Source organism: Arvicola amphibius, chromosome 6 (assembly GCF_903992535.2).
Source record: "Arvicola amphibius chromosome 6, mArvAmp1.2, whole genome shotgun sequence".
Classification (NCBI taxonomy): domain Eukaryota; kingdom Metazoa; phylum Chordata; class Mammalia; order Rodentia; family Cricetidae; genus Arvicola; species Arvicola amphibius.
This window is the reverse complement of record NC_052052.2, coordinates 102572187-102585478: the sequence shown is the minus strand read 5'-3', so window position 1 is coordinate 102585478 and position 13292 is coordinate 102572187. Positions and strand designations below refer to the sequence as shown.

The following is a 13292-nucleotide window of genomic DNA, read 5'->3' as shown; positions in this document are numbered from 1 at the left end:
CCATATTTCCTGGATATTTTGGGTTAAGCTTTTCTTAGATTTAATGTTTTCTTTGACTAATGAGTCTTATTTTCTCTATTGTTATTTCCAGCGCTTGAGATTCTCTCTTCCATCTCTTGTATTATGCTGATTATGCTTGTGTTTGTGGTTGCTGATCATTTTTCCATAATTTCTGTTTCTATAATTCCTTTGGTTTGTGTTTTCTTTATTGTCTCTATTTCGGTTTTCAAGTCTTGAATTGTTTTTCATCTGATGTTTTTTATTGGTTTTCTTTAAGGGATTTTTTGATTTCTTCCAAATTTCTGTTTGTCTTTTCCTCTATTTCTTAAAGGGAATTTTTCATTTCCTCTTTAAGGGCCTCAAACATTCTCCTAAAGTTGTATTTTAAGTCATTTTCTTCTGCTTCATTTATATTTGGGTATTCAAGTCTTGCTGTTGTAGGGCCACTAGTTTTTGTTGGTGTCATGTTGCTCTTTGTGGTGTTGTGTTCTTACCTTGTTTACCCATCTTTTCCTCTGATTAGTGTGGGGCTGTGACTCTGGTGATCAGTCTTACTGATGCCAGTAGATCCAAGGCTCAGATGGTTTCTCCTCATGGTGCAGTCAGGGACACTGTTCCAGTCACCCCAGAGGACACTCAGAGCTCCAGGGGGTCACTCAGCAACCCTGGGGTTTTTCCGAACCTGCTCCCATGGAGGTTGCTTGCTTGGGGCTGCTACTCCCACTGAGTGCATATCTAAAATGGATGAGCCCCTGGCTTTGATTCTCAGCACCACAGAAACCAAGAACAGTGAGTGATTCATGTACCCAGGAAGATGGAAGTTCAAGACGAGTTTTTGTTACATAACCAGTTCCAAGACAGAGTGGGCTATGTGTCTTCAAGGAAAAAAAGAAGAAAGATGTTGAACACAAAAAGCCATATGAGGACATAGTGAAGAAGGCCTCAGGAGAAACCAACCCTGCCAACCCTTGGACATGCAGCGTCTAGAGCTAGAAGCCACTGCTTAAACTGCCCGTCTGTGACATTTTGTTGAGTAACAAGAACAGTCTACCATGAGCATGAACAATGGTTAGGAGCAGAGAATATTTCTGCTTGCACTTACTTGTCCATGGGTTTCTGAACATTGCTTTATACTTAAAATCCTTATAATAATCACCTTTGCTTTAAGAAAACTCAAATTATCTTTAAATAACACATTGAAGTCCACTTTAAAGTTAACCCCTTAAGTGTAAACACTTTAATTTCTTAAAACTTATTTTTACTTTGTATATGGATGCTTGCTTGCATGTATATCCATGTACCATATATGCGTTCAGTGCCCTAACAGACCAGGAGTTATCAGATCTCCTGGAATTGGAGTCACAGACAGCTGTTGGGCACCATGTGGGTGCAGAACTTGAATTTGGGTCTTCTGGAAGAAAAAGCCAATGCTCTTAACCACTGCGCCATCTCTCCACCCCTGAAAGTATAAATACTTTAAATACTTTAAACTTACTTCCAATGAGAACCTAGGGCATATTTAATATAATTTCAGCCCTGAAGTTTCTCACTATGGATAAAGATCTTATACACTTGGAAATGTTAGGGAGCCTTGAGGCTCTCTCTTTACTACTGGTAAAGGATTCTCAATATTCAAGCACTTATTTCCTATAGTGAAATTATTTGCTAATAAAAATCCCCACAATTACTGACCTTAGATTCCCAATAATTATTGACACTGAGTGACAAGATACCTCCCAGGACGACTCATCTGCAGAATAAAAGCTTTTTCCACACTAATCTTTATATTCTAGGGTAATATCCCACTGGCTTATTGGATTGGTATTGTTATTACTTGCAGGGAAAGGGGCTTATTGCCATCCTAACTTTTGTTATTTGTGGTACTGAGGTTCAAACCTAGAGCATGACAGTTACAACCTCGCCCCCTACTGGGCCTCTAGGGTTGTGGTTCCAAGTGCTGCTCCTTGTTTCTTTTCCCTCCTCCACTTTTCTCATCTTATCCACTGCTTCCTGCCTATGACCTTCCCCTTGGCTGGCTGCTTGGTTTTAAGTGGGTCCATTCTGCAATGGCTGTCACGCAAAGACTAAATATATACACATACACACACACATACACACACATGTGTGTATGTCTTAGGCCCTGCTAGGAAAGTGCAGGGGCTTTCCTTGCGAAAGGTTCTCAGTTGGGTTGGTTTTCAGTTCATTAGTTCTTAAAGGCAGATCATTAGAGGGAAGGAAGGAGTCTGACAGCTGGGTTTGTGAACATCTGTTTATCTTTGATAAATGTGTGCGGGGGGGGGGGGGGATTTAGGAACATGGGAGGAAGTTCTTGCCTTTGTTTCTCTCATATTTCTTAGAGATATAACACAGTGCCGGGGTCAAGCTAGGCAAGAAATCTACTAGGTTTTTAAAGACAATGTCTTCTGTGCATGGTGCCTTTAGTCCCAGCACTTGGGAAGCAGAGGCAGGCAGAGTTCCAGGTCTATGTATTAAGTTCCAAGGTCTACAGAATGAGTATATACAGCCAAGGGAGACCTTGGTTTTTTTTTTTTTTTGTTGTTGTTGTTTGTTTGTTTTTTAAAAAGACAAATCTCACTATATACTCAGGTCACTATATAGCTCAGGCTGGTCCTCCAACTTGTGCCCCTCCTGCCTCAGTACTGTGTTCTGGGATATAGTCATGTACCATTTTATCTATCAGAGAATATATTTTATAAAACATGAAGAAGACCCTGGGTGATACTGACCAGCTGAAAGGTTTCCCAAACCAAATAAAACAAATCATGCCAAATCCAAATTACAACACTTTATTGCAGCATCGGCAAAGGTCAGATTTCTGAAGCTGGTGAAGATTGGGCAGCATTTCCATGTGAAATGTTACAACTTTACAAGTTTGGTTTCTTATTGAAATCTACATGCAGAAACTGAAACATGGTAAAAGAAAGATGCAAAATAGAAAAAAAAGATGTAATCAAGTTGTAGCATACAGATGTGTTCTTTAACTAAATTACTATGCCTATTGAAAGCAAATGAAAAATACCTATCCTAATAAATTAACAGACTGTCAGAAACAGACTAAGAACCCTCATTTCTATTTGGGGGAGGGGAAGAAAACAAAATGAAACGAAAACAAAAGCAAAGTAAAAGCTCTACTTGTTTCCATATTTTGTTTAGACACAGAGGCTGTAAACCCATGAAGGTCAACAAAATACTCTGATCCACTTCTTGTTGTCCTTCGTTCTTCTGTGACATGCTCACTGGCACGTTTTGTTTTCAATGATACTTACAATGGGCTCAACTATATCCCCGTTCTTAGGCTGGTATCAGACTTTTCTAACCATCTGAATTAATGCTTTGCATATAACAGTCTTCACATTTTCTTTCACTATAATAGGCAATTTTACATCACTGACTCTGATGGATAAAACAGGTTTTTCCTTCCTCATCCCTTGCTCCTCTTGAAACAAACTCCTTAACAAAACCCTTCCTGGTGGCTTATCTGGCATTTGTATATCTTTCATCATTTTGTTGTCCTGCATGTAAGTTTTTACTAGAAGATTTTACTGCTTGCTCTATACTTTTCTACTGTAGTCCTGGAGCCCCCAAATGTATCTTCTTCCAACATGGGATGTTCAATTCAGAGACACTGTAACTTAAATCAAGTTTAAAACTCAAGTTCATTTCCCCCATACCATTCCCATCTCAACCGTGTCTTCTCCGGCTCAGTCATCTCATTGACGCTCTTCCTGGTGTAACTGCTCAGTAGTCAAGTGAACCTTCTCATTTCTTGACTGACATTCTCAAGAGAAGATTAACCCTCACGTGATTTCCATTACAAAAGGCCTTTCTGCCTTGTCTGGAAGCGTCGGCTTGTTCCGGTGTTGGCGGAGGCTGGTGTTTCTGCCTCATGGCCCCAGCCTGTCCCAGGTTTAGATTCGCAACTCTCTAGACCGACATGCTGAGATGTGTCCGCTGCTCTCATTCAATTGCTGGAGGACTCCACTATCCACAACATCAGATACAGGACCTAATGAAATGACACGTGCTGCTGGATCAACGTCTCCTAAAGGTACAAACAGGTTGACGTTAGGAACTTTACCAATGCAGGACAAAATTGGAGTAAGAAAGACTCAAGCACCAGCAATCGCCATACATCGACTTCTAGTAAATGCTTTTTGAAGATCACACATGTCCTCCATAGATCACACATGGCTCCTATACCTTTTCTGCAGCTAATTTCTGTCTCCCACACTTTTGATATGGTCATATGTAGCCTTCTACTCATTATGTTGCTGAGGATAATCATGAACTCGTGGTTTTCCTATCTTCTGCTCCCAAGTCATAGTATTATAATAAGGCACATACCACAATATGTGGCTCTCTACAACTAATTTCTAAGATGCTAAGAAATCAGTTTATGAGTGGTTGACTTGTGTATCACCTAAATGCATATGGAGAAGTCTAACCTATAAAACATCAGACTATAATCTTATTTGGAAAGCTGTTGACAGATGTGATCAATTAAAATGTAGCAATGCTGCAATAGGGTGAGCTCCCAACATGTTCTTATAAAATAAAGCATGGGCACAGAGATGCACAGAAAGAACACTATGTGGACATAAAGACACAGACGAGGGTGACTCATCTACAAGCCACGGACTGTCAGCAAACTTCTGGAAGCTGAGAAGCCTGAATATGTTCTTTACAGCTCAGAGGAAATCAACCTTGCTGATTTCCTGTCTCCAAAACTGAGACAACAAACTTCTGCTGTACTTCCTCATGACAGTTTGAATGAACTTCCACATTATGTTTTACAAACAGCAGGCTATAGTAGCAAGAAACCTTCAAGGAATAAAATACAAACATGGAGAAGTGCATCCTGAGTTGTATCTACCCATGGGGGGAAAAAAACCACAACAAAACAACAACAACAAAACAACCCCAGAACTGAACAAACCGAACGAGGGGGAAATCAATACAACCATCCCCTGAAAGAAATAATTCAAAGATGCAAAAGTCTCTCCTGAAGTAAACACAAAGCAGCTGTCTAAAATGGAATTAAGTTCAATGGATGAGAGAAGAAAATGTTAAAAAGCTTTGTAAGACAGACTTCAGACTTTTAGTAGAGTGTCACTTAACTAGCTTATAGGCAAAGAATCACCCTGAGTGATTGATGCTAAGAGCTGTAAAAAGTATTTTTAATGCACAGTTGGGCTATTATTCTAGGAGTAAGTTCCTACATGGAGTGTGGTGGAACAACATAATTCTAATCTCTGTACTGGAATTAGGAGAGTTGAAGGCCTTCTTGAGCTGCACATAGGGAGATTCTGTCTCAAAAAACAAGAACAATGGGTTAGGGGTTTAACTCAATGGGAGAACACATGCCTAGCTGGGATAATTATCCAGCAATGTGTGTGTGAGAAGGGTATACAATAAAAGCTTAAGCCAGCTGTCTTAGCTGCTTGAAAAGATGAGACGGAAAAACTAAGCTTGGGATTACTTAAATGAACCTAGACAACACAGCAACACCGTCTCATTATGAAAACAAGAGTAGGCAAGATGTATTTCAGTAAATAACTGATGTGTATCTGTAAAGTTTGAGGAACACTAGAATAATCCACATGAAACTGAAGCATTCACTTTCTTTTTTTTTCCCCAAGACAAGGTAGACCTTCTCTGTCCTGGAACTTATGTAGCCCAGGCTGGCCTCAAATTCACAGAGATCTGCTTACCCCTACCTCGTGCTGGAATTAATGGTGTGCACCACCACTGCCCAGCATGCCTATATTGTTAAAGCATTCATTATACTTTCTTTACAAAGGGCATTTAAGAAGATTTTATGTGAATGTTTTACCTGTGTGTGCCTGATCTTGTGGAGATTAGAGGAAGGTGTCAGATCCTCTGAAACTGGAGTTACAGATGGTTCTAAGTTGCCACAACCAAACTCAAGTCCATGGAGAGAGCAGTAAGTACTCCTAACTACTGAGCAAAGTACTCCCCTGCTATATGCCACCTCTACCCCGCCCCTTTAGAGACAGGGTCTTATATATCCCTGGCTGGTCTGGAACTTGCTATGATGAAGCAAGCCTTGTACTCACAGAAATAACACCTGTTTCTGCCCAATCAAGTACTAGGATAAGCATATGCCACCATGATAGGTTCAGAGAGCCATTCTTAAAGATGATGGATGTGTTGGCTAGTTTTATGTCAACTTGACATACAAACTAGCGTTATCTGAAATGAGAGAACCTTAATTGAGAAAATGTCTCATTAAAATGGAGCTGTAAGGCATTTTCTTAATGATTGATGGGAGAGGGCCCAGCTCATTGTGGGAGGTGTAATCCCTGGATTCTGTAAGAAAGCAGGCTGAGCAAGCTATGAGAAACAAGCCTGTAAACAGCACCTTTCCACGGCTTCTACATCAGCTCCTGCCTCCAGGATTCTATCCTGCTTGAGTTCCTGTCCTCACTTCCTTTTGTAATGAACAGCAATATGAAAGTGTAAGCCTAATAAACCCTTTCCCCCCACAACTTGCTTTTGGTCATGGTGTTTTGTTGCAACAACAGAAACCCTAACAAAACATGTTAGTACCAGTGTAGTGTGGTATTGCTGTGACAGACCTGACAATGGTTTGGGAGGCTTGTGGAAGGACTTTGGGCTAGAGACGCCTCTAAGTGTTGAGAGCTAAGTGGGATGGACTGTGCGAGCTTGGAAGAATGCTGAGAGCAGTGCAGAGGATGGAGGCCTGGCTTGTGAAATTTCAGAAGGATATTTAAAGACTCAATCAGGGCTATTCACTTTAAGAGTCTCTGGTTCTGCTTAGGTTGAGCTGGGATTAACAAGACAGCAGAACTGCTGAAGTGAAACCTTTGCTTTGCTGGGACACTCCATGCTGGTCAGCTGGAGCTGAGAAGTTAGCAGTGATTAAGAAGTAATCAGCTTCACTAAGGTGAAATCTGGGAACTGTTTCCGCGGAGTCAGTACACAGAAGCTGTGTTCCAGAGGTGGCCAAGGTTGTACCTCGAACTGGCAGTAGACCTGGTAGAGTTAAAAGTCACCCAGGTGGTACTGGTTTTGATGGCATGAAGGGAGAGCAGCTGAGGCTTGGCACTGTGAGAAGTCAGGAGAGGCCATTAGTTGAAGGTACAGACACAGTAGTAGTTGAAGACCCAGTAATGAAGGGGTCATAAGGAGAAGCTGAGGCTTGGTACCATGAACAGAGCTTATGAGGTTATTGGTGAAAGGTGCAGCCCAGTTGAAACAGAGGATCCCAGCAATTTGGAGATGACAGTACCATGCAACAAACACCAAGGACAGCAGCAGCAACAAAGTCAGCCGGAGCCAAGAGGACAAGCTATGTGTGTTGCAGAGGGCAGAGCATAAGAATTGGCCCAAGTCCTTTGGAGGAGCCCAGAAGATCATGAGTGGATTCCTACACACTGAATGTTGTTTTGCTCACACAGTTGGAGTTTGATTTTGCTTTGGTTTGATTGTGACTGTGCCCTGGTTTTTCCCTCTTGAAATAAGAAAGCATTTAATTTTGATTTTTACAGGAGCCTATAGTTGAAAAACTTAACTTTTAAGAGATTTTGGAGTTTTAGAGATTGGCTATTTTAAAGAAACTAAAATTTTAATGCTTTTGGATTTGTAAAGATTGTGGGACTTTTAAAGTTATTTATGTTTTTAATGTGAGATCTTGGGAATAAACAAGAAAGTAAGGGCTGTGGCTTGTTGTCAAGCTTGTGTGTTTGTGTGTCAAGTCAACAAGTCAATCAGTTGCACTTGGCTGGTTTTGTGTGCCAACTTGACACAAGCTAGAGATCCTGCTGTAAGGTATTTTCTCAATTGGTCATTGATAGAGGAGGATGCAGCCCATGGTGGGTAATGCCATCCCTAGGCTGGTGGTCCTGGGGTCTATAAGCAGGCTGAGCGAGCCATGGTAAGTAAGCCAGTAAGCAGTACCCTACCATGGCCTCTGCATCAGGCTCCTGCGTCCAGGATTCTATCCTGTTTAAGTTCTGTCTGACGCTTCTGTTCATCACCAAAGGAAGTCAGGACAGAACTTCAACAGACCATCCTGGTCTACAAAGTGAGTTCAGGATAGGCAGGACTATTACACAGAGAAAAACCAAACCAAACCAAACCAAAACAAAAGTTCCTTTGTCTATTCAACTAAATGAGCTTGTTAGATGCCACTTCTGTAAGTGCCATGTAGGAGATACAAGGAAAGATAAAACACAGTCCTTACCTCTACAGTAATCCCCTGGGGGAATGGAGACAAGCTAACAGGTAATTAAGTAGAAATTGCTCTGTAGAACAGAGTCATGGCAGCATATTTTTATTTACTTAGGAAAGTCCTAAGAATACCAAGGCAGTCCTTAAAAGAGGAACAGAGTTACCCCAGGTTGCAGAGAAGCAGGATATGGAGGGGGAGGTATAGAGGGGAAGAGAGAAAGGTCAAACAGGGAAGCTGGGGAAGAGAGATGGGGAGGGGGGAAAATACAGTTAACCAAGAGGCCAGCTTGGCTGAGAATATGAGAAAAAACAATAAGAAAAGTTAACCAAGCTGTGTAACTCAGAGTTTATACTATAAGCTCAGCATGGGGGACCACTGAGGGGCTTTAGATAGAGGACTCACAAAAGTCTTATGGCAGACCGCATCTCAGAATACTAGTTATAGTGAAGAAAATGACACAGAAGGGTCAAAAAAGACCACAAAGTTGATGAAGGGCTACAACAGCGATCTACACTTGATCTTAGTCCAGGCCAGCCAGAGCTACATAGTAAGACCCTATCTCAAAATGAATGAATGAACGAACGAACGAACGAACGAACGAACGAACGAACGAACGAACAAACAAACAAATAAAACTTAAAAAATATAAAAGGGGTGAGGAGCTGGAGAGATGGCTCAGCAGTTTTCAGCACTTGTTGCTTTTGCAGAGAACTCAAATTTGATTTCCAGAACCCACATGGTGACTCACAACCATCCCAAACTCCAGGACCAAGGAATCCAGTATGTTTTCCAACCTCCTCAGGCATCAGGGACGTATGTGGTAAACAAACGTACATGTAGGTAAAACACTCAAAAAGTAAAAAATTCTCCAAAACAAACAAATAAAACAAAGCCGACACTGTGAGGGTGACTAAGACAATACCCAAGATCCAGAAAGGGTTCCAAGTGAAGCTTCAGTGAAAGGAGAATGCTAAGTCATAGCCTTACTTTGAGGAAAGGAAAAACAAACAAGGCAACCTCTTTCAACGTGGAATTCAAAGGGAAATAAGAGAATGTTAACAAAGAATTTTGGTTTGGTTTTTTGAGATAGGGTTTCTCTGTAGCTTTAGAGACTATTTTGGAACTAGCTCTGTAGACAAGGCTGCCTCAAACTCACAGAGATCTGCCTGCCTCTGCTTCCCCAGTGCTGGGATTAAAGGTGTATGCCACTTCTACTCAGCAACGAAGAATTTTGGAAAGACAACTATGTAACACCATCAACAAATATATAAACGGGGCTGGAGAGATGGCTTAGTGGTTAAGAGCACTGACAGCTCTTCTAGAGGATTGAGGTTCAATTCCCAGCACCCACATGGCAGCTCACAACTGTCTGTAACTCCAGTTCCAGGGGATCTGAAACCCTCACACAGACATACATGTAGGATAAAGAGAAAAATGCACATGAAATTTTAAAAAAGGCACACACGTGTTTATATATGCATTTATATATTTATGTATCTATTTCCCCATATTTTATCTGTCTCCTTCTTCCTAGGAAATACTTTGTATTTCAATAATTCTTTTTTTTTTAAATGACTAAGACGAGTGTTGTGGTGCACGCCTTTAATCCCAGCACTTGGGAGGCAAAAGCAGACATATCTGTGTTTAAGGTATGCCCAGTCACAATGAGCTCTAGGGCATCAAGGGCTACACAGAGACACCCTATCTTGAGCAACCCACCCACTACCACCAAAAAAAAAAAAAAAAAAAAAAAAAAAAAAAAAAAAAAAAAAAAAAAAACCCAAAACAAAAACAACTAGTGCTAGTGCAGAATTAACTTTCAAGTACTCGTAAATACATTTTTCCATTAGACTCTAGCCTTGAGGGTAGGGACACTGTTTTCTTCTACTTTTTGGCAACCTAACATATAAGAATGGTAAAAAAGACATTATTTTAGTTGAGAAAGTCTTGGATATTGACAAGAACACCTGAGAAGTTAACCTACCAAATGGAAATGTCAATATTATTAAGTGTCAAAACATCCTAACAGTTCTGGTTTCTGATGATTTTATGAAAGTGACAGATATCAATACTACAGCATATACTTTAAGCTACTTTAAAGAAAGTGAACAGGCAGGAAACTAATATTTTTCATTGCCTCTAATTTTTTTGCTTCATTTTTATTTTTATTTTTTTGAGCTATACATTTTTTTCTGCTACCCTCTCTTCCTCGCCTCTGCCCTTCTACTCTCTCCAGCGACCCCCATGCTCCTGATTTACTCAGGAGATCTTGTCTTTTTCTCCTTCCTATGTAGATCCATGTATGCCTCTCTTAGGGTCTTGTTGTCTAGGTTCTCTGGGGTTGTGGACTACAGGCTGGATTTTCTTTGCTTTAAGTCTAAAAGCCACTTACGAGTGAGTACATATTATATTTGTCTTTCTGTGCCTGGGTTACCTCACTCAATATGGTTTTTTCTAGATCCATCCATTTGTCTGCAAATTTCAAGATACTAACGCAAAAAAATCAGTAGCCCTCCTTTATACAGACAATAAACGGGCTGAGAAAGAAATCAGAAAAACATCAGCCTTAACAACAGCCACAAATAACATAAAATATCTTTTGATAACTCTAACCAAACAAGTGAAAGACCTGTATGACAAGAACTTTAAATCTTTGAAGAAAGAAATTGATAAAGACACCAGAAAATGGAAAGATCTCTCATGTTCTTGGGTAGGCAGAATTAGCATAGTAAAAATGGCAATCTTACCAAAAGTAATCTACAGATTCAATGCAATGCCCATCAAAATCCCAGCAAAATTCTTCACAGACCTCAAAAGAACAATATTCAACTTCATATGGAAAAACAAAATACCCAGGATAGCCAAAGCCATCCTGTACAATAAAGGAACTTCTGGAGGCATCACAATCCCTGACTTCAAACTCTTAAAACTATTTTGTATGTTTAGCAGTGATGTAACAGGCTAATCCCAAACTCAATTTTTCACAAAAACATTTACAGGAACTCTTGTGAGGAGGAATCAAGTGAAGGCTGTTTACCTCCCACCAGTCTTAAAGATTAGATCTGCATTAGGTGCTCCCTTTGGATGTTGGTAACGAGGCCGCCGCTCACGATTGGTGTTTGCTGGAGCTGGGCGTTGTGCAAGAGACTGCAACATTTCTGTGATTAGGAGTAAAGAGAAAAATGCTGTTAACTCTTGTAAATATATGCTTCTACAAATGCACAAAAAACCAGGGAGATCAAGTTCATTGGTGTTTATATGTAGGTAACAACTTTCAAAAAACATACAGGCTAATGATTATGAAGTATTGAAAGCATGAAAAGGTAAAGGAAGTAACAACCCTGATAGCTAGGATAACACACAGGTGTTTTTCCCCCTCTCGCACTGTCCATCCCGTTTTTCAACACGGTCGCTTACTGGGACTTGGGCCTTGCCTATTACTTGAGGTTGGCTGGCCAGCAAGCCCCAGAGATCTGCCTCTCCAACGTTGGGGGTGCAAACATTAATCACCACACCTTTTTTTTTTTTTTAAATATGTGTGCTGGGAATTCCAACTCAAGTAAACACTATTTTTATTTTTAAAGGTTTATTTACAGCCAGGTGGTGGCGGTCCACGCCTTTAATCCCAGCACTTGGGAAACAGAGGCAGGGGGGCAAAAGGATCTCTGTGAGTTCCAGTGCATCACCACTGCCTGGCTGAGATAGAGTCTTACTATGTAGTCCACGCTGTCCTTAAATGTATGGTGACCCTTCTTCCTCAGTCTCCAGAGTGATGGCACTGGAAGTCTATGGGCTATAAATTATTTTGTACCTTGATAATCTTCTTGCTCTTGTCGTTCATTGATATCTAATGTAAGCTTTTTCATTCTCATCCTCTCCTCTTGTTCTGCTTGTTGCTGGTTCCAATGATTTGCAGCAAGTTGGGACGACATGGGCACATTAAGAATTTTAAACTGGAGGAAAAATAACATTGGAATCAAAAATAGCCTGATAAAATAGTTAAGAATTAAATATATTAGTTTAGAAAACAATACTGTCAGGTTGAACAGTGGTAGCACACGACTTTAAATCTCAGCACTTGGGGGAGGCAGTGGTAAGTAGATCTCTGTGAGTTTGGGGCTAGCCTGGTCTACAAAGTTAGTTCTAGGACAGCCAAGACTACACAAAGAAACCCTGTCTAAAAAAAAACCAAAAACCAAACCAAAACATCCCATTCTATCCTTCACTATAAATCAGATTTTTCCAAAAGATACTTGAAGTGGAAGGCCACTAAGTTTGACTGAATTCATAAATAGCAGTTCTTTGGAAGCATACATGCAGAGACAGTACAACTTTTCATCCTGCAGACCCCTCTCAAAAGGCTTTTATAGATCAAAATGAAAGGCACATTTCTTACATTTCTACCTGCCTCCCAAACTATATAGGGCAAATCTACCCATCTTTGACATTCTGAGCACTTCTTTGTTTCGAGGATGAGAATGAAGCATCTCATCCTGAGATCCTGTTCCCTTTCTTGGAACGCTTGTTCTAAGCAAGATGTTTCTAGCTTAGGAATGCATATGGCAGACAAACCTAGATAAAAATCTATAAAATTATGGCTCATGGCTCCCTGGAAAATTTTTTAAGTAAGCTATGCTAACCAACAGGCATAAAACATTTAGGTGTCTCATAACCCAAATTCTCTGTTGCACTATCATAAGAGACCTCATCGATAACTCCAGATCAAAGGTATGATCACTTACTGAGCTTCTGGAGCATGTGTCAGTAGAAGCAACAGTGGGGTGCTAAGGGTGTTGTTTTAAGCTGAATCATAACATGGCTGTATCTTAAAACTACATATATATATATATATATATACTACATATATATATACATACTATACATATATATAATATAATCTCAGGTTACAGTAAATTCTAATTATCCTAGTCAAAACATGTAACAAATTATAATTCTTTATGGGCAGTGGTTACAAAACAATTGTTTGTCTTCCAGTATTAAGTTAAATATACTTTGCATTTTATTGATATTTATTGAGCTCTGCTCCCCTCCCTTC

The 13292-nt window shown here is 40.2% G+C and overlaps 1 protein-coding gene across 5 annotated transcripts in view; it reads right to left on the bottom strand.

The window, feature by feature from the left end:
• Window positions 1–2791: 2791 nt before the first annotated feature.
• The window catches only part of Upf2 (UPF2 regulator of nonsense mediated mRNA decay), a 112494-nt gene continuing 101993 nt past the window's right edge, over window positions 2792–13292 (bottom strand). For 3 of the 5 annotated variants that reach the window (XM_038334142.2, XM_038334145.2, XM_038334144.2), the window contains exons 20-22: window positions 12048–12189; window positions 11274–11394; window positions 2792–4063 (exon numbers count right to left, since the gene is read on the bottom strand). In XM_038334142.2, the coding sequence (XP_038190070.1) occupies window positions 4054–4063; window positions 11274–11394; window positions 12048–12189 (273 nt within the window). In that variant the 3' untranslated portion in view covers window positions 2792–4053. Of the gene's footprint in view, window positions 4064–11269; window positions 11395–12047; window positions 12190–13292 lie in introns of those variants that run through there. The other 2 variants (XM_038334146.1, XM_038334147.1) reach the window with 1 other exon arrangement.